Raw genomic sequence first — 20,992 nt, forward strand, 5'->3', positions numbered from 1 at the left:
ACCACTGCTTTTTGACACACACTGTAGACAGAGACACCAGTAAAAGTCACTAGCTCTGCAACAAGTACAACATCCCTCACTGGCTTCCCACTCGTGAACACTGCCGGTTGTGTTCAATGGGGTCCAGTTGGTGCTGTCAGGAACTGAACCCAGGTTTCTGGAGAAGCTGCTGAGTTGTCTTTCTACTGCAGGACACCCCAATCAGTGTGCTACATTCACTGACTTAAATAACTGACAACTATATAATTCCCTATGTATTCACAGTTTTGCAGGTCTCCCTGAATCTGGGCTCCAAGTCAGGTGTACGAGACAATGTAGCGTTTAAATGCGGTCTGAAATTTTAGCTTTATGAGATAGTATACGGTTACATTTGAGCACATGTGCCTTTGCAATTAACGGGTCTAAATGAATGGGGTCACGTCATCTTTACAGGTAGAAATCTAGAGGGCGCACTTATCCGAAATCGAAAATGCGAATGGAGACAAAACGGTACTCTTGCAGCTTACGAGCAGCACGTGAAGGCATCGTGAGCGTGCAGCTGGAAACGGGCAGAAAGGAAGTGCTGCTGTTGCAACATCGCTGCCACGTCTGTAGGACCTTCTGCAGCGGCAGCGGCGGGTCTGAGCACCGGGATGGGCCGGTGCTGGGCGGCGGGGGGGTGAGAGGGAGAGGTGGGAGTGACAGAGGAAGCACAGAGGAGAGGAAGGAAAGAGGAAACACGTAGAGCCACAACACAACACTCCCTGAGTGGGGTGGGGAGGAGGGAAAAAGCCCGTGCGCAGCTCCAGCTTGAAGAAGCGAGCTGCCTTGTGGAGGGTCCAGCTTGGAGCTCTATTGTTCAGGCAGAGGGGGGGTTTGTTTCTGCTGGGTTTCCGGGGATCACCGATGCTAAGCTCAGGGAGAATGGAGGAATTCGTGACCGAAGAGGAAGAGCCGTGGTACGACCAGCAGGACCTGGAGCAGGGTAAGACAAGCCACCATCCTCCCTCCCTGCCCGCAGCATCCCCGCCGTCAGCTGCTGGCGCCGGCCGGTCAGCTGGCCTGCACCTAACAAAGGCTCTCTGTCATGTAAAGAGACGGCAGAGATGTCATTGAGAAGCTTTTCCTCAATTTAAGTGCAATCAGTTTAACATTGAAGTAGTTTCTAAGGAGCAGGCTGTGCTTTTTTCCTTAACCAACAATGCATTGAAAAAAAGCCAAGCAGGGCCTTGCATTGCTGGAAATAGTCAGCATCACCAGTGTGTTAGACCCGTACTAACAATGTTATCTGTAGTTTATGGAAGATCTAACATTACTAAATCCATTATATCCCCAAAAAGACGTGAAGTGAAACTGTATTTTATGGTCGATTAATTCATTAGTCGATTTTGACCACCATTTTCTGGTTCCAGCTTCTCAAATGTGAGGAAAACAAAACAAGTTGAAGGTGAAATTTCACAATTTCATAATACAGAGCCTAATTATGAGGCTCAGGCTCTGTGCACAATAACAAAGTGCGTTCATTATTTCAAAGGCATCATTTTAGTCTCACCTAAAGGCTGAATACACAAGATAAGCCATAATATTAAAGCAGTGTAAGATAAGGATTTGGTCTTTCAATGAAGAGTCTCAAAATGTGGTCTATTGTTGCCTTTGATGCCTCGAAAACTAGAGATCAAGGTTTCTCCACCTTTTTATTTCCCACTATACAAATTTGAATTTAACAAAGCAATGCAAAGATGCACTGCTTGCTTAATGTGCTCGCCAAAACTTTATACCGTTGTTGTTTTTGGGGTCTGAATATTGGTGTAATATAAACTGTTAACCACCAGGCTGTAAAGAGGCAGCCTTAGTCTGTGTTTTTCTTGTATTTTGACATTGTGCTGGTTAAAAATGCAACGTTTTGTTTTTTTCATTGTCGATTAATCTGTCGAATCCTTTGTCCATTCATTGATTACTCTCTCGGTTTATAAAAAAAATAAAATAAGAAAACCGTGTAAAATGCCCATCACAATTTCCTACATTCCCAAGGTGATGTCATCAGATGTCTCGTTTTGACCAAGACTCCAAAACCCAAAGATACGAAATATATGACAATGAATTGATCATCTAAATAGTTGCAGATTCATTTTCTGTCAGGCGACTGATTGATGAATCCACTGCACAGCTCAAGTGCAGGTGGTCGTGATTGAATTAACTTAGCAAAGGAAAAATCTTGCCAAAACAAGCTAGCCGGAGGGTTCACCGTTCAGTCTTTGTCTAATTAACCTAATTCACAGTCAGCCAATTAACCCCCATCTTTCCAGTAAGGCCACCTGCTCTATAACAGTATGAGTGAATCTATCTGAGCTACATACACGAGAGACCCAGTTTTATTTGATATTTTATTAGTGGTACAAAATGCATTTCATCACATTTATGTTGTGCCAGATGGATTTGGTATCAGCCACTTTCCATATAGATGAGGACTGGCTTTTTATGTTCCTGTTCAGGGGAACTAATAACAGTCAGTCACATACAGGAAACTACACTTTGGATGAGTTCACTTTGTATATTGCTCTGCACTGAACCGAGGGCCTAGAATCTTAAAATCTGGGTAAAACAAAGGCAGTAAACATGATATTATGCATGCATGGCTTCTAAAATGCAGTTTCAAATGCAAATTTCTAAAAAAAAAAGAACTCATCACAGACAAAGACTCCTCGCCGTTCTCTGCGCCACTTAACTTCATTTCCTGTCTCTCTTCATCTCTTCCCTCTGTGCTGATAGCTTGTCAAGGCATTATAACGGTACATTTCCGGATGAAATGGCGCTGATGCTGTGCTTTTTACTTGACTAGAAACAAACATGCACACGCAGGCAGACAGGCATGTGCGATCGTGACGTAAGTTGTTTGTCAGACAACTTCTTTCCTGCGCACAAAGTGTCACACATGAGTGGACCTGGGGATTAAAAATAGATCTTCACTAGTCTTTATTTTGGGAATACTGAGGAAGAAAAGAGCGAGAGAGAGAGAGAGCAGCAGAGAGAGAGCAGCAGAGAGGACAAAAATTCTAAAGTCAAAATGGCTGGTGTAAAAAAAAAAAAGAGCAGTGTCTTAATGTGTGTGTGTGTCCCTGCAGAGAGCTCTGTGTTTGATGGAGCAGAGAGGATGTCAGACCTCTCGGAGCGGCAAAGTGCTGACTACCTGAGCTCATCTTGGTCTTGTGCGACATTTCAGGATGCCGCGAATCCTGCAGAAACAGAGAGAGACTCCCCCTGTCATTGTATTACAGCACCGTGGTGTCACGCAGGAATCACTGGCTGTGAGAGGGAAAAAAAGGCGAGGAGAAACACGGAGGAGTGAAAAAGAGTACTAACACATTTTACTCAAAATAATGTAGAGCTGAAACAGTTAGGCTAGTCGATTAACTGATTAGTCGATCGGCAGAGAAACAATCGGCAGCTATTTTGACAATCGTTTCAAGCAAAAATAGTGAAAATATGCCAAACCTTCTCTGGTTCCAGCTTCTTCTAAGAACCACTGTATGTAATTAGTTACTAATTTAAAGCTCCATTTAAATAAAACTTGCAGAAAATATAACTGAACAGCTAAATCAATAAGCAGAAATAAGAAATATCCAAATAAAATAAGTAAAGTAGAGAAGGTGGTGGAGGAGGCTGACCCTGGTTGCAACCTAATTTTGAAGACACGAGCAGACATCAACTGCAGGGGAGTGATCCTGTAAAATTTGATGGCATGTTGCTTATTGGTAGCGTTAGAGCTACTAATATGAAGCTACAGGCAACAGCCGGTTAGCTTAGCTTAGCATAACGACTGGGAGCAGGGGGAAACAGCTAGCCTGGTTCTGTCCAAAGATAAGAAAATCGGCCTACCAGAACCTCTAAAGCGCACTAATTAATACGTTATATCTCGTTTGTTTAATCTGTACAAAATCAAAGTGTAAAAAAAGACATGTTGCGGTTTTATGGGGGGGTTATGTTCCGGACTATTTCTTGGACAGTTGCTGTTACTTCCTGCCGTCTCGACGTCCTCCAGAGTCTTCCTGTGGAATGTAAGAGATGTCGTAACGTAGTTACAGCTCACATTTCAACTCTTTCAAGCAGAGAAACAGGAGGGATGCAGACATGTAATTATGATATGTCTTTGTTTGGGCTTATTGTGTGTTAGCCAGAGCCTCTACTGGCCGAAGTCCAAGAAGACAATACGTGGCTCTACCAGCTGAGACTGGAGGCTTGTTGGCTTGACTTACATCTGATTAGAGGCTTCCTCTGCTGTTTAAATGCTCCTGTTACAGCTTAATAAGTGTTTATGCCACCTAAGGACAGAGTATTAAAGAGCAAAGGCCCCGGTGTGGACTATAAAAATCTTGCTAAATACTGCTGCTTTGGCATATCATGCATTAAGGCAATCTGCTATAGCTCTAAATAATTCATTTCTGGCCACTGAATCTTTCTAGGACCTCTTCTGTTAAGAATCGGTTCTGCAACACTGGAAAAGTCGAATAGGAGAAGTCTTGTTTTCCACATTCCAATAAATCTCATGGGAGATGTGCACCTACCCGAGCCGCGCTGCCTGTGGAAGAGATCCCCACATACAGTGTATTAATGAATATGCCCGTCTACGTGTGCTCACATTAAAAACACATTCAGTAGCTGGTTGCATTGAAAAGATTTGCTGAATTTAAAACCTAAGCTTGCCCTTGCATTTACTGTGTGAAAAGTGCAACCCAGTTCTTTGAACACACAAACACACTCCCAACTGGTTGCAACTGGTTTTCTGGAGCATGCAGGAAATGTATCTGTCATCCATGATGTGATTACGCTGGAGTTCCGGCCTCAGTGGTTTCATCCTATGTGGGTCAAGCCTCAGGTCTGTCTGGCGCTTGTTGTTGTCTGTGGCGAGTATTGACTTGCTAAGTTGTTTGCCAGTCGGCTCTCTTCCCCTCTCCCACTTTCACTTTGTTTTCCTCCTTTTCCTGTTATTCTCTTGTCACTGAGGCTTTTGGCTGTGGAGAGCTCACTTGCCAAAATAATGTAGAATGTGGACATTAACACAGTTTGGGTTGTCAGGTTTTCTTGCTGGAATTTGGTTTTAGGTTTGTCAGATTGGCTCAAGGCTGGAAAGGATTTGAAGAGCTTCTCAGAGGTCTTCGGCCATGGCTGCTTATATAATTCTTTTTAGTTTATTTATGAGAGGAATGCTGGCTGGACTGACATTATACTGACCATGAAATTACTGCATGCTCTACAGAGTTATTTTCAGAATACACAAGTTTGGTTTATGTTGAAGAAATTGTAGTTTTTGTAGGTGGCCCTCTTTTCTTTATTTGTTTAACCATTGTTGCTAGCACTGCTAATGCTAACTACACAAATCTTCCTCGGCTTCAAACAAATCCCTTCCTGTGTGTCTGAGGATTTTTCACTGATTAAAAAAAAAAAAAAGAATAAAATCCCTGACACCAAGTTTTCAAAAAATATTAACTTTAAACTTGCATTCATTTGTGTTTTGACCACTTGGGGGCAGCACAACAAGCTGTATACGGTTGATATAGAAAACGTGTTAGCAAACAGTTGCCTATTTACACATCCAGCAAACACGGAGCAACATTAGCATTGATTTGGAACCATGTTTCTGGCCACCCGACAAATGTAAGTTCAATATTCACTCTCCTTGTCGTTCTTTTTTGGTCACCACCAAATCCTGTCTCTTTAGCAGATAAATGCTGTTCACAAGCTAGCCGCTAACTTTGTCTGTCTGCGTTTGCTGCTGGACAGGTAGAGTACAGTGGGTTTATCATAACTTTTTCACTAAAAACAGCTGCCTGCTGTGACGCAGCTGATAAGAGCCGGGAGGGTGAACCAAAGCAGTAAATTTGCTGGCCGTAAAAAAACAAAACAATGAGCTAAAAGACGCTAAAACCCTTTGTAGAGCTGAGATAAACTGTGAGTCAGGTGATAATTCTCTGTGGGTTTGTCACTACGAGTGACACCTATCACAAACACGTAGTCATTTGATCCATTATTAATATATAGATATTATAACAGCTTTAAAGGGACAGTTCACCCCAAATTCAAAACTACATATTTTTCCTCTTACCTATAGTGCTGTTTATCCATCCAGATTGTTTTGGTGTGAGTTGCCGAGTTTTGGAGATATCTGCATTTTTTGAATATAATGGGACTATATGGCACTCGGCTTGTGGTGCTCAAAGCGCCAAAAACTGAACAGCAAAGTGTCTTTCCAGAAATCATGACCCGGTTACTCAAGATAATCCACAGATTTGTTGTGAGCAGTTTCATGTAGGAACTATCGATAGAAAGAAAATAGTTCCCACATGAAACTATCAGTCATATGATACATTTGTGTCATCATCATACTATATCAGAGAGAATGCTATTTATTATCGCCTTTGAGGCCTTTCATGTTCATCATGAAAGATTTTAATTCCATACTTTGAACTGTAGACTATTCCCAAAGAGCCTTTTTAGTTAACTCGTCCTAGCAGAAAGAGGGCTGCGAGCACTCCTCACTCACTCCAGCATCAAGGAGGAATCCATTCAGTGATACCTGAGCTGTTGACACCTGGGCCCCGCAGGAATTCATTAAGCTATCAGCACAGGGGGAAGTGTGTGAATTAGTCCGTATGGAGCTGTTGGCAACTGCATGCTTAGCTTGCTACTCATTAGTCTTACTGAAGGAGGGGAGGACAGGAGTGGCAGGTAGAAGAGGAGCATGCACGCCGTGACTGAAACATAGACCCTGACTGATACTGGATTTTTAAGGCTAATACCAATATTGAAGTTTGAGGGATAGAAAAATCTCATTACAATATATGAGATAATACTATATATGATATAATACTCATTTTTAACATAAACAAATACAGACAATATTTCTAAAATACCGCAAACCTTTGGCATTTCCGTACTGCAATTTCTTGCTACTTATCAGCCGAGATACATATGCCAATGACATTAAGTATATTTATGATAACCTAAAATTGTCCCGAAGATTTATTGGTCGAGCTCTGCTGAAAAAGTCAGTCGGGTGTACAGTATAATTTCCTACAGGATCTGTAAACCTGCATTAATTGATCTGGCCACTTGGGGGCAGCAGAAAGAAGCTGTAAACACAACAGTGACGCGATATGGTGAACGTGTTAGCATACAGTTGCCTATTTACACATCCAGCAGTTATGGAGCAACATTATCATTCATTTGGAGTTCATTTTGGCCACCTGATGAATGTAAGTCCAACATTCACTCTTCTTGTTTTTGGTCTCCACCAACTCCTGAGGGGAATACCTGGCTCTTTAGCTGCTAAATGCGCCACTATTTTCGAAGATATTCAATTTACAATTATAAAACGGAGAAAAACAGCAAATTTGGAAAGCCGGAACCAGGGAATGTTTGGCATTTTCAACATGTGACAATTTACTGACTATCAAAATAGTTTTTGATCAGTTCTGTTTATCGACTAATGAATTAGTCAACAAATGTTTTTAGTACTAAATCAGACAATGATTGGCTAGGTAGATGTAAGGTGAATCCAATCTGAAAAATAACCTTTCCTGGCTGTTCACGTACTGTAACACAGGTACTGTTACAGTACGTGAACAGCCTCAGTAAATCTATGTGAGCTACTGGTCGAGTGCATGATTTCTTTACTTGCTCCATTCCAACATGGCACAGCTGTGCTGATAGGTAAATGTTGCAGTGATACAGGTCAGGAGTTGGCATCCGTCCTAGTGATCACCATTCAATATTAAAGACAGAGCCAGGACTGTATGAGAGATGACTTCATTGGCTGTTCGGTTTAGTCCTCCGCTTTCTTCCTGAGAGGTCGCAAACCACATCTTGCTGAGTCAGACCCAACAATGTGGGCCATCAATCCAGCTGAGTCAGTGCACAGTTGCACGAGAACGGTGACAGTGACTCATGTGACTTTGGAGGCACAATAACAGCCTGGAAGCACAAATAAAACAGTAGAGTGTGGTGCAATAAAAAGTAAAGCAACGGCTGGTGTCAAACATGATTTGTTTGCTTTTTGACCAAGAGCAGAAATTCACTGTCAACAACACACCGTCACTGAACACATTAAATGTACATTTCCCTGCTTTAGTCAAAGTCTCCTGCACCCCAGCATCTTGAATTCCAGCCTGTTCCTGTCCTAACCTCAGTGGAGAGGCGTCTCTCCAAATAATCTTGGCACCAATCTCTGACCTTCATATTCACTCTGTCTTCCTGCTCTCCTCTCTCTATAATTGAACTGGTCCAGTGCAGACTGAGAGGACGTGATGGACCCTTTGATCATTCTGTTCCAGACCCTGTTATAACCTCGCCTAAAATAGAACAGAGTGCTCCATTAATCGTGACAGCGGGTAATCTAAATTGTACGGCTGCATTACGTCTTCTTCTGTGAGATTAAATTCCCCCTTCTTTTCCCCTCAGTCTTTCCTCCTATTTTTCCACCACCACCATTTCCTTTTGACGTACTCTTATTCCTGCCTTCTTTCTTCATCCATCCCTCGTTTCCTTCCTCAACTTCTTTTCCCTTATCCTCTTTGTTTGTTCGCCTTTCTCCATCTCGCACTCTGCACTCATTTGTTCATCTCTTTCTCACTTTCTTTCCAATTTCTAGACCTCCACTTGGCGGCAGAACTGGGGAAGACTCTGCTGGAGAGGAACAAGGAGTTGGAGGACTCTCTGCAGCAGATGTACATCACCAATGAAGAGCAAGTGCAAGAGATTGAGGTATGAAGGACGGAGTGCTGCCAAAGCTGTCAAGAGCCTGTCCTGATTCAGGCAGGTTGGGAAGCACAGAGAAGGGCTCTTTTATTATTTATAATGATTTATTTTGAAAACTTTAATCTAAGAACTAATTTCTCCCTCAGTAACCATTAATTAAAGTACAGTTAACAGAAAAGTGACAGTGAGCGAGTTACAGTACTTTATATTCATCTTCTTGTGACACAATTAGTCATATTTTTAGAATTTATATTTCTTTTTTATATGGACAAATAAAACAACCATACAAATTGTTTTTTTTAATGAAATGGTTCATTTACTAATCTGTGTTTGATTTGATTATAATAAGACACATGACAACTTTGGACAAGCTGAGGTTTAAAGTTCCTTTTGGCATTAGAAACAGCAGCTGACAAAACAACCTCACCTCAAATCTCAACGTCCATTTAGTGGCCGTTCTGGGGCTTTTGATCACATCACATGGTCTTCAGAAAGAAAACCCTCAGAATAAAAAAAATAAATAAAATAACTTCAGATGAACAGACATTTGAACATCTATAATTCCATAAGTGGCAAACCATCCATCTACAGATGAAGATTATGGGATATGATCGAAAGCTCCGGAACAACTCCTAAGCAGATCTTGAGGTGAGCTTGTTTTGTCAAATAGAGAACGTTTTAGAAATGAATAAATAATCAGTTAACAGACTTAATCGTAAAGCAGTATAATAACTGATATTAAAATGGGCAATACATCCAAAGAAATGATTGATGAATGAATGACACATAAAGTACAGCCAAATTCGTGTGACAGCCAATGAGAGCTCTTGTTGCTCCCCTGCTGTTGTTGTGAACTTCTGAGATTGTTGCACCTGGGTGTGGATTTGTGCGTACATTCACTGTGTATAGGCGTTCGTGCAAAACCAGCGTGCACATGTGTTTGTCCTATAGTACCTGTCGAAGCAGCTGGATGTCCTTCGGGACATGAACGAGCAGCACGCCAAAGTGTACGAGCAGCTGGACGGGACTGCCAGAGAGCTCGAACGCACCAACCACACACTGGTGATGGACAGCAAGGCCTCGCAGCAAAAGATAGAGAGGTAAGTGGGACTAGAAACTTTTCTTTTCTCTATTCCTTCATCCCCCTCCTTTTTACTCCCTAAACATTTTCCCCTTCCTCCTTAACCCCACCAGGTTAACAGGGACCATTGAGGCTTTGCAGAACCAGGTGGAGTCTCTCTCGGGGCAGGTGGAGCAGCTTCGCTCCATGGAGCAGCTCCGAGTCAGGAGGGAGAAGAGGGAACGGCGCAAGACCATCCACTCCTTCCCTTGCCTGAGGGAGCTTTGCACAGCACCCAGGTATTTCTTCCACAGTCTGTAAAAGAGGAGAGCAGGTGGCAAGTCATCTTCACAACAATCAAATAGATTGCCGGCAAAGGGGTGCCAGTCATCGCTTTGTCTAAAGAAACTCGTTTCTCTACTCACTCAGATAACCTCATCTGTACTCTATCAGGTCCTAAATGGTACTGTATATTCGTGTGTCATTTTGTCAGGTATGAGGATGAGTTCGTAGTGGGCAGGGCGGAGAGTTTTTCCGTGGATGTGAAGCCTCAACCATTTGAAGAGGAGAACCAGCATCTGAGGGAGGCGGTGTCGGCTCTGCGAGCGGCTGTCCGGGCGGAGAGGGGGCGCAGAGAGGGCGTGGAGAGGGAGTGCAACCTCCTGCTTGCAGAGTTCTCCCGGCTGCAGACACGCGTCCAGGTAGGGTGCAGAATGATGCGCATTATCACAGCCCCGAACCAGTGTGGTTCACATGCTGTTAATATATACCAAAATACACCCGTCAACAATCATTTTTCCACCAGAGAATTCTATTTAGAGAAACAGCAGCTTCAGAAAAAAATGACTTTGACGGGAGGGTCACCTCACTAGCTACTCTTTGGTTAAGATAAGTCAGACTGAATAACAAGGTTAAGTCATTTATCAAGCAAAATGCCAAATATTATCTGAGCCCAGCTTCTGAAATGTGAGGACTTGCTGCTTTTCTGTTTTACATGATCGTAAATTGAATATGTTTGAGTTTTCTAAAAAAACAATTTCAGTACAGAACATGCAGTTTAAAGGTATCACCCTGGGCACAGTTAATGAACAATTCTGTAGATTTATCAATAATGAAAAATCTCATTCGTTGCAGCTACTCCTGACCTACAGTACATGTAGTATAGTTACAGATTTATGTTCATGTAACACTTGCTTCACTTGCTTATATGATGGATCAAGTTTGTAATTCATCACTTGGTGGAACAGAATTCAAAGAAACGAGCAGTGAATGTGTACAGTGATCAGCAGTGAGGGTATTGGGACGTTGGACTGGTGATTAAAATCGGACGAACCTGTAGATCTCATTGTGAAATTGTGTTTGTCTTTGCTCCTAGGATGCTGAGAGCTGCCAGGGGAGGGTGCGGGAGTTGGAGGTGGAGCTACAGGAGCTGCAGCAGCTACGTCGCGCTCGGAATTTCCTGCTGAGCAGCGAGGACGACGGCGCGGCCCTTACCCAGACTGTCCTCAATAGCACCCCGGAGACCGACACCTTCCTGGAGGTGGAGGTCGGGGAGATGGGAGGAGGTGTGAGGGAGGAGAGCGAAGGCGGAGGAGGTGTGGGAGGGGAGGCGCTCCCTGAGTCCAGCCCTGTGAGGAAAAGCTGCAGCGACACGGCGCTCAACGCCATCGTGGCCCGCGATGCGTCCGGCCGCAGGAGAGGCAGCTACGCTCTCCACGCCAACAGCGTGAGGAAGCGAGGGATGTCCATCCTCAGGGAGGTGGATGAGCAGTACCACGCCTTACTGGAGAAATATGAGGAGTTGTTAGGGAAGTGTCGGCGCCATGAGGAGAGCCTGTGTCACGCTGGGGTCCAGACTTCCAGACCGGTCTCCCGAGACCCGTCCATGAAAGACTGTGCCATGGGCCCCACGCCGGCACCTCCCCCTACCCCCACCCAGTCGCCTTCCACCCCCGAGGCTATTGAGAGCATCAGCAAGCAGGTGGAGGCGGTGGATAAGAGGCTGGGACAGAACACTCCAGAGTACAAGGCCCTTTTTAAAGAGATCTTCTCTCGCATCCAGAAGACCAAGATGGACATCAAAGCTACCAAAGCTGCTAAGACTAGCAAATCTGGCAAATCTAGCAAATCTAGTAAACAGTAATGGTACACTGATTGGCTCTAGAGAGGACGATTGCGTGCTATTTCGGTGTTAAGGGCTGGAGTTTGTGAACAGGGGCTTTGTGTGAACGTTCGTATAGAGGGTGCTATTTTGAAAACCGCTAAATTCAAGTACAGTTCAGTTCAGTTGAGGTCAAATCAGAGCGCGCCGTTTTCAACCAGATCTGAAACCTTCCAGCATACACAAGGATCTGAATTGCATGTGATCAATTTTAAAACTGCGGAATTCAGTCATACATATATAAAATGTGACTGAAATTGTTAAGAACTCGTTTGAGTCCACCCCCCTCATATTCTTTCATTCGGTGTTCCTACTAAATATAGAGTGGCTTCACTGCCTTACTGCTTTAGGCATGTACCACAATAACACCTCTCATGAGCCTCACAAGTGCACTAAATGTTAAAGCTTCACAAAAAAAAACACTAGAAAATGGCATCTCTGATGAAAACATGAGTGGAAATCTAAGTCTAATATTAACTGTATCTTATTATAATGGACTCTACTAACATTTGTGTAATCACAGTAAGAAAGACAAATAATTATCCTCTCAGGCCACAGTGCAGTCTGTCTCAAGAATGAACTTGAGGTGCTAATAATTCTCCTCCTGTTACGTATATCGCTATAAAAATTGAAATAAGCCTTTAGTCTGGATGACTTTGCTACTCTCTTGCACCGTTCTCTGTGTGTGACCTTGCTACTGCTTTTTTAAAGTTTGTGGTGCCTCGCCCTTTTATCTAGAGATTTCGAGGAATGGCTTTCTTCCTGAGTTTGATAAAAAAGACTGATACCCCTCTAATGTCTGTACAGTAAATATGAAGCTACAAGCCAGCAGCCATTTAGCTTAGCATAAAGACTGGAAACAGCTAGCCTGGCTCTGTCAACAGCGACAAGTTGTGGTTTTACGGGGTATGCGGCGCGCCAGACTATTTCTTGGCCAGGAGCAGAAACCACAAGCTGTTGTTTTTACACTTAGTTTTTTTAATGGATTAACTAAACAACATATAACTTGTTAATTAGCGTATTTTGTTAGCTTTGGACGAAGCAGTTCTAGCCGTTTCCCCAATTTCAGTCTTTAGCTAAGCAAGCTAACTGGCTGCTAGCTGTAGCATGATATTTAGCATACAGACTGGAAACTCATTTTACGTTTATAAATTAAATACCTTCTCCCTCCACTGTGTTAAAGTCACTTCAGCTCTCTTATGAGTACTGAAGTGTGTCTTCAACTGGTCTACTTCAAACTAAAATTGCTCAGTGAGCTACAGTATCTATAGTAGTGAGTGATATCTGCAGTACAGGCTATAGTTTAGATAGTTAACCTGTTGTGTTTCGAATGTGTAGGAGTGATGATCCCACTAAATGCTAACGAGCTGCTGTCTTGCAAAAGACAATCTCTGCAGATTATTTATTTTCATTATTTCCTGAGCATTATGGATACTCATCATAGTGAATACAAACCTCTTGAAGGCTGTGAAGTTGAGACGTCTAATAATGGTTTTGCATCATATGCAGTATAAGCATTTTTGTTTGTTGGGGAAAGTGTTGTTTCTACATCTAACAGACCAGGCGATGAAAAATAGCAAAAAGACATGAAAGAGGCATAACTCATGATTGTCATTGGGATTGTAAAATAGGCCATTGAATGAAGACAGCGTGAACATTAAAAACACATAGGGAAGTAGATCCTTTTTAAAGAAAATGGTCTAATGGTGAAAACTGATCTAACAATGGTGAATGAAATATTCTTAGGAGCTTTTTTTATACAAGTGTTGAGACTATTTTCCTTTAATTATAGCAAGACAGACACACAGTAGCCTATCGTAGAACTGTAACCAGTATAAGGCTTCAAGCCAGAGCTTTGTCTAACACCTAGCAGTCTTACCAAACTATAAAACTAACCTGCAAACATATTGCACCTTTTTTCACAATATACAATACCTTTGCCTTTTTCTGGGTAACCTCCTATGTATAAACCTTTGTTATAATGAATGTCATTACAGCTAATTTTATATCGTGATTCTTCAGCAAAGTTGAAGACATAGCCAAGCTTGAAACCTTTCACATGTGGCACAGCTGACACCCGAGGGGCCCCACACTCGTGTTTTGTGGCTAATGTGTGTAAAAAGAGTGAAGGATGGATGTTTGGCTGCAACCTGGTACTGGAATCAGGGAGGAATCCTGTTACCTCCCGATGAAGTAAAGTTCAATTTACTGTTGCAGCACTTCACTTCTATTGGACAACTGTGAAGTGTATTTGAGGTCAACACTCATGTCTTTCAGAACGATTGGAGGAAGGAATATGTGTTAGCATGGACAAAACAATGCCAAACCCGAGCCTGTTATCATTTTTAAAGGCTCATGAGGTTTCTGAACTGTAACGTCTTACCGATTGCACTTGAAAATGTTTGACGCCTCATTTCTTGCATATTTAGGATAGCTGATATGAAATTGTACCTGTGTATTTATTTGTGTGTGAATGTTTCTTAATTTTTTATTTTATTTTTTTTTTTACTTTTGCAGTGCCTATATGTGAATGTCACTAACAAATGTCACTAACAAATGTCACTAACAAATTGTCAGTCAATTTGGTTTACTTATATTATCCAGTTCAAATGTGTGCATTATTAGTTCATAAGATATTGGCATTAAAGTTTAGTCTGCTCTGGTATTAGTTCATCGTTACTGAACTAATACCTACTTTACCATGTTAATAAAGCATTGATACAATGCATCCTGTGTTGTTATATTTACTGTATGTATGACACTGAGTGGGGAAATGGACGTAATGCAAGAACACTGTGCAGGGCAGCAAACATTCCTGTTATCTGACCATCTTGTGTCTATTTCACTTTGTAGGACAAATAACATTTGAAATGACAGCACATTTTAAGACATCCCAGTAATGAACGTAGGAAAGTGAGCAATGCAGGAGCGAACACAAAGATGTTCTTAAGAATAGGCCTTTTCTCTTGCAGAAGTGATTGCTGTCTGTCCAACTGCGCAAACCACATCAACCGTGTTTGTTCCACGTGTGTTTCAGTCGTGCTTGACTTTGAAAAGAGAAAAAGCTTCAAGAATAAACACTTTGTTGAATTTATACTTGATGTTTCCTGGAAATGATGATTTAAAAAGTTAATGCAGGATTGAATATGTTTTAGACATAAGGGCAGAGAAAAGGTCTAAAATAAGTATTTGCTGTTGTTTTAAAATGGTTTCCCATCTGTTGGTGTGGTTGTACAGTTGTATAATGTTGTTGCAAATATGAACTTTTCCCTTAATAATCAGTCATTTACATTTATCTGACTATAGAGTCAAATAATGACTTTGGAATTATACTTTTTACTTAAGCAATTTCTCAGCAACAACAGTGACCTTTCCCCCCCAAATAAACTATATTGCAAAACATTCATTTATTATATCAAACTTTTCATTTGCCATTTGTTAATATGTGTGTATGAGTATGATGGTATGGCTGATTTCATGCAGCTCCATTAGTATTCCTTATTAACTAACTAATTTCTCTCCAGCTGATTCTTTTCAAACTGAATATGTCACAAATGACTACCAGAGTCCATTAGTTAAACTGTGTCTGTTCCCCAACCACACAGATATCTGTTAATCAAATGCAATCCAGTACAATAGACCTGCAAAACATTCTACATCTGTTCACTTTTTGACTACGTCACACTGAGACCCCAAGACAGGATGATAACACTTCTCAAAAGAAAAGGAAGAATTTGGATCTTCAGTGTGTCAGTCCCTCCTCTTTAAATCATAAACCTTTTCCTTAAGTTTGCATCACAACCCAGAAAGAGCTTTTTATCACAGAGATCACTGTAACAGCAGAGGCATTAGTATAAGATGCTGTGTTGTATGAATATTCTTTCAACTCAAGATATTAATATATATAGTATCTTCCAAAGGAATTAAATCAATACTAATAATAATAAAATTGACTTTGCAGTAAGTGCCCTCAGTTCACATTGCACCATATACTTTTTTATATGTACCATACCATATTATATATGATATTATATATACAGTACACAGCCTTTCTTTTATCACTCAGACCGCGTGGCCTAATGGATAAGGCGTCTGACTTCGGATCAGAAGATTGAGGGTTCGAGTCCCTTCGTGGTCGTCTTTTGAATCAGCAGGCGATTATTTTTTTTTTAAACCTGGTTGAATCCGGTCTGGTAGCTGACGTCAAACCACGTGTTGTGGCCATAGACTGTATTTGTGGCTAGTACTAGTGTATACTAGTGTTAGACGGTGACGTACCCATGAATCACCGAAGCTAACGTTACATTTAAATTACAATAATAGCCACTCACAGAAAACAACAGTAGATACAAGTAACTTCGCCGCAGTTAGCATCATAGAGCTACAAATAAATACCACCCTGATGACACAAGCGTATATGAAAGCAGAGTGGCGCAGCGGAAGCGTGCTGGGCCCATAACCCAGAGGTCGATGGATCGAAACCATCCTCTGCTAGGTTTTTAATTCTTTCTGTCCAAACAGTGACATAAATCAACTGCGGAAGAAAATGACTTAAGCGTCAATAAACAAATACAGGAATAAATAAAACAATACAATCGTAAATAATTTCATACATAAAACAATTAATAAATATATAAATATGTTAAGATATACAGAAATAAATAAATGCTGAAATAAATATTTACATACAAAAAAGTTGGTAATTAAACAGGACATAAATACTGTCTTTAATCTATTTCTACTGCTTTTGAGTGAGATTAGGACCTCCTACATTAACATACAGGTACTGAAATACAAAAATAAATAAATGTAGGTGTAAAAAAATGTAAAGTTTAAGACATTTATGTACTGTTCAATTACCAACTTTTATTTATTTATTCATGCATTTATTTATGTATTTATTTCAGCATGTATTTAATGTTTTATTTATTTAGTTCTGTATTTAGTCCTGCATTTATTAATTTATTCTTGTATTTTTTTCAATACATATTTACTGGCAAAAATGATGCCACCACAGTATGTAGATAGAGTCACAAATGTTGATAGCTATGATTCCGATGTACCGAAATCTGTGACCCATCAGACTCTGTGACACTAACAAAGCATGCAATAGACTATGATAAATATGTGTACAGTGGCAATACGGCTGAAATTCCTATGCAGGGCACAGAATCTGACAGTAGCAGTAGTTTAATTTAAAACATCTTACACTGGTCTGTATATTTAGTTGGAAAAATGTTGCTACTTTCTTTTATTTAAAAAAAAATAATAATAAACACTAGACATATAAATTACTTATTATGTAATTATTGACAATACAGTAATGGGAGGTAGAAGTGTAACAGTCAATCAGTTAGTCAAAATCCACTTGTCTGCTCTTCTTGGTAGCTGAATGGATCTTCTTCTGTTTGAGTCGCTCCTTGTTCGTCTTGTCTAACCTGCACAACATATTTCACATCAAAGACACATTTCTAATCAAGGTGGATAGAAAAGCAATGTGCTCTCCGACTGGGTAATACCTGGCTGCCCTAAGAGCTACGTCTTCTGCCGTCGGCTCATGTGGCTTCTCGCTGGCCTCGGCTATGATGGCAGAAATCTTCCGTATACAATCAGAGAGGTTTCTCTGCTGACTCCGGCTCAGCTCTGAGGTCACCAGCAGCTCCCCGGACTTATTGATGCGGTTTTTGTTCTGTGCCACGAAGCAGAAAACGAGTACAGTTGATCTTAATAGTTAAAGGTTTCAAAATGACAGGGATCAAAATCAGCTAATCGCTAATTGTACTGCTTTTCTGTTGACAACGTCATGATCCCTCAGGAGAAACTTCAGTGGAAATACAATGTACATAACTTTTATTTGAGAACTACAGTATTTTCTATGAACTGCTTTCCATGTACAGTGGTGTGAAAAAGTGTTTGCCCCCTTCCTGGGGGCAGGAAGGGGGCCATGTTTGTTACACTTAAATGTTTCAGATCATCAAACAAATTTAAATATTTGTCAAAGATAACACAAGTAAACACAAAATGCAGCTTTTAAAATGAAGGTTGTTATTATTAAGGGAAAACAAAATCCAAACCTACATGGTCCTGTGAGAAAAAGTGATTGCCCCCTAAACCTAATAACTGGTTGGGCCACCCTTAGCAGCAACAACTGCAATCAAGCGTTTGCGATAACTTGCAATTAGTCTTTTACAGCGCTGTGGAGGAATTTTGGCCCACTCATCTTTGCAGAATTGTTGTAATTCAGCCACATTGGAGGGTTTTCGAGCATGAACTGCCTTTTTAAGGTCGTGCCACAGCATCTCAATAGGATTCAGGTCAGGACTTTGACTAGGCCACTCCAAAGTCTTCATTTTGTTCTTCTTCAGCCATTCAGAGACCCCACAACAACATCCAAAGAACTGCAGGCCTCACTTGCCTCAGTTAAGGTCAGTGTTCATGACTCCACCATAAGAACATAAGAAAGAGACTGGGCAAAAAATACAGCCCCAGACCATCACACTACCAACACCATATTTTACTGTTGGTATGATGTTCTTTTTCTGAAATGCGTTGTTACTTTTACGCCAGATGTAATGGGACACACACCTTCCAAAAAGTTCCACTTTTGTCTCGTCAGTCCAAAGAGTATTTTCCCAAAAGTCTTGGAGGATCATCAAGATGTTTTCTGGCAAAAATGAGACAAGCCTCAATGTTCTTTTTGCTCAGCAGTGGTTTTCGTCTTGGAACTCTGCCATGCAGGCCATTTTTTGCCCAGTCTCTCTGTTTTTTATTTGTTTGATGTCAAAGGTGATGCAGAAACACAACTGTGTACAAAAATGTTCATCTGTAATCACCAATTCAGGCTTTAAACCTTGATTCCAGAGCATTTGAAAACAAACCTTTTCAAAGACTTTCTGTCGAACACCTTCTGGGATCCAGTCTGCTGTTTGCACATGGAATCGGACCTCTGCTTTTGTGCTGACTGTGGATTGAGATGTCATTACACAGAGGAATATACTGCGCATGACTGAACAGATTCAAGTTTCAAGGCCTTAAACAAGCTGTACGGAGTCACTTGGACATACGTGCTCTTTTCTACCAAGGAGCTTTGTTTATTTTGTTGTTTTTTTTTAAATAATAAAGTTCAACTTTGAGAACCTTTATTGACATGCTGACCACCAGGACCACTGCTTCTGCTGTAAGATACTGTCAGACGGTCTAAGAGCCAGGAGGAGAAGAAATATAGGCATACTGTTAAAATATACAAAGAGAGAATAATAAATACTTTTTTTATTCTGCTTTAGTAAATATTCATTTGTATATTTACCCACTGGAATCTGGACTTGGGCGTCCTGAAAAGGTAAAAAGTAATATTGCTTTACTGTCATCAGACTGTGATACAGCACATTTACACAGTTTTATGACTTTTCTTTTATTGATTTGTTCTCATCTCAGTTCTCATCTCTGCCACAGCAAACTCCATTCACAAGTCTGGCCACACAGCCCCAACAACAATGGCCTCTGGAGTTCTGAGAAGGGAACAGTTTAGCACTCTTCAGATAAAGTCCGCACATCCTGGGGTGATGTGCTATCACTTTCATCCGCGCATAAGCGGTCACTCCTGCGGCCCTCTGCCCCGAGCCTGAACACGTTGACCCTATAAAGTATGGTGTGTCGCCGCTGGGACGTAAACTGTGGCACTGGCAGTTATTTGGTTTACCCATAATATTTTAGTGTGACTTATTTTACCTGAACGAGGTGAAAGTTAAGACCTGGTTAAAATACAGTGTCTAAGTTGTGCTCTATAGATATGGCAGCTGAACTCATCAGATGGCTCCAAACGGCTGCATGCCTTAGTGTTATTTAACTAACCTGTATGGTGTCTGCCCCTCGGGTCCCGTAACCAACACTCAGCCGTAAAATGTTGTTAATGTCTCTTATTAGAACACACCTTAGTTTTTCGCGCTGTGGGATTACGTTTACTCCTGCACTGCGACAAAGTAAATAAAAACGTCGTGCTATGTTTGCCGCCATGTTGGAGTGACGTCGTTACGGGCACTGAACTAACGTTGCACTTACGTAGCTGCTGCTGCTGTTAAGCGACATTTGCGATTTTTGTGTGCGCAAGGAATGATTATAGACTTGCAAGCTGATGATACACATATTATTTAACATTAACTTTGTGGTAACAAAAGAAAAACACAGGTTCCACCGAGATTTGAACTCGGATCGCTGGATTCAGAGTCCAGAGTGCTAACCATTACACCATGGAACCACATACGCACGTTGTGCAGGAAACTAAAAAGATAAACATAACTTTATGAAATCTGATCACCCAAAACAACGTTTTATTAAAACGTTTTATTCCATGAATTGGAATCAACAGGCGAATATGTTTGGGGTTTACACAGTGGAGATGTTGGCAGTGTTGGTTGCACTAAAGAACTAGACAAGATAAGGTGTTGATATGCTCAGATCCATCCTCAGCCCTAGCAAGTTCAGCACTATATGAAGTCCTTCAGGCAGTCACAAGAATAGAACATCAGGGAGGTCAGGTAAAATTGTCATGTAGGGGTGAGGGGAAATGACAGGGTGGATGAGTTAGCAAAGAGGGCTTTAAAGGGGCTTTAAAAAAAGGAAATACAGAAATGCTAATTAGTATCAGTAAGGCAGAGGTTAAATGTTTAATGGCAAGAAAGGTGGGACAGAGAGGGGAAAGGGAGACATCTATATAAAATTCAAAGTTCAAGTTACTAGGGTAGGTAGTGGACACAGGAGAGAGGAAACAGTGTTGACAAGATTAAGGTTAGGGCACTGTGCACCAAACAAAACGCTGGAGATGGCAGGGAAACAGCAGACAGGCGTGTGTGAGGGATGTTAGGAAGAGGAGACCGTGGAGCGTGTAGTTCTGAGCTGTAGGGGGTTTGGGACACAGAGAGAGATGATGAGGAATAATCTGGGGGAAGTAGGGGTGCAGGAATTCACATTAAAAGAATTACTGAGCATGGGTGAGAGAGCACAGGCCACGGTACTGTTAGCTTTTCTAAGGGGCACAGGGGTTT

At 41.4% G+C, this 20,992-nt stretch overlaps 2 protein-coding genes and 3 non-coding genes across 5 annotated transcripts; 3 read left to right on the top strand and 2 right to left on the bottom strand.

Annotated features, from left to right (window-relative positions):
• Window positions 1-548: 548 nt before the first annotated feature.
• cdr2l (cerebellar degeneration-related protein 2-like) lies at window positions 549-14,677 on the top strand. The gene is made up of 6 exons (XM_044178755.1): window positions 549-964; window positions 8,624-8,736; window positions 9,682-9,830; window positions 9,925-10,089; window positions 10,284-10,491; window positions 11,166-14,677. The coding sequence occupies exons 1-6, from the start codon at window positions 886-888 to the stop codon at window positions 11,931-11,933; spliced, it is 1,482 nt and encodes a 493-aa protein (XP_044034690.1). The 5' UTR covers window positions 549-885; the 3' UTR covers window positions 11,934-14,677.
• Window positions 14,678-16,016: 1,339 nt separating this feature from the next.
• Window positions 16,017-16,089, top strand: trnar-ucg. The gene has a single exon. It is a non-coding gene; the product is annotated as a tRNA-Arg (tRNA).
• Window positions 16,090-16,373: 284 nt separating this feature from the next.
• Window positions 16,374-16,445, top strand: trnam-cau. The gene has a single exon. It is a non-coding gene; the product is annotated as a tRNA-Met (tRNA).
• A 728-nt stretch (window positions 16,446-17,173) lies between these two features.
• Window positions 17,174-19,990, bottom strand: mrpl58 (mitochondrial ribosomal protein L58). Its single transcript, XM_044178756.1, has 6 exons — window positions 19,803-19,990; window positions 19,258-19,282; window positions 19,089-19,148; window positions 18,830-18,912; window positions 17,471-17,640; window positions 17,174-17,389 (listed from the first exon to the last, which is right to left on the bottom strand). The coding sequence occupies exons 1-6, from the start codon at window positions 19,962-19,964 to the stop codon at window positions 17,305-17,307; spliced, it is 585 nt and encodes a 194-aa protein (XP_044034691.1). The 5' UTR covers window positions 19,965-19,990; the 3' UTR covers window positions 17,174-17,304.
• A 143-nt stretch (window positions 19,991-20,133) lies between these two features.
• Window positions 20,134-20,205, bottom strand: trnaq-cug. The gene has a single exon. It is a non-coding gene; the product is annotated as a tRNA-Gln (tRNA).
• Between the last annotated feature and the right edge of the window lie 787 nt (window positions 20,206-20,992).

Source organism: Siniperca chuatsi, linkage group LG20, assembly GCF_020085105.1.
Source record: "Siniperca chuatsi isolate FFG_IHB_CAS linkage group LG20, ASM2008510v1, whole genome shotgun sequence".
Classification (NCBI taxonomy): Eukaryota; Metazoa; Chordata; class Actinopteri; order Centrarchiformes; family Sinipercidae; genus Siniperca; species Siniperca chuatsi.

Coding starts and splice junctions, on each gene's coding strand:
- cdr2l (XM_044178755.1), top strand. CDS start 886: ATGCTAAGCTCAGGGAGAATGGAGGAATTCGTGACCGAAGAGGAAGAG. Junction 9,831..9,924: donor TCGCAGCAAAAGATAGAGAG/GTAAGTGGGACT, acceptor TAACCCCACCAG/GTTAACAGGGACCATTGAGG. Junction 10,492..11,165: donor GGCTGCAGACACGCGTCCAG/GTAGGGTGCAGA, acceptor CTTTGCTCCTAG/GATGCTGAGAGCTGCCAGGG.
- mrpl58 (XM_044178756.1), bottom strand. CDS start 19,964: ATGGCGGCAAACATAGCACGACGTTTTTATTTACTTTGTCGCAGTGCA. Junction 18,913..19,088: donor TGGTCAGCATGTCAATAAAG/GTTCTCAAAGTT, acceptor CTCAATCCACAG/TCAGCACAAAAGCAGAGGTC. Junction 17,641..18,829: donor GACAGAAAGTCTTTGAAAAG/GTTTGTTTTCAA, acceptor TTCGTGGCACAG/AACAAAAACCGCATCAATAA.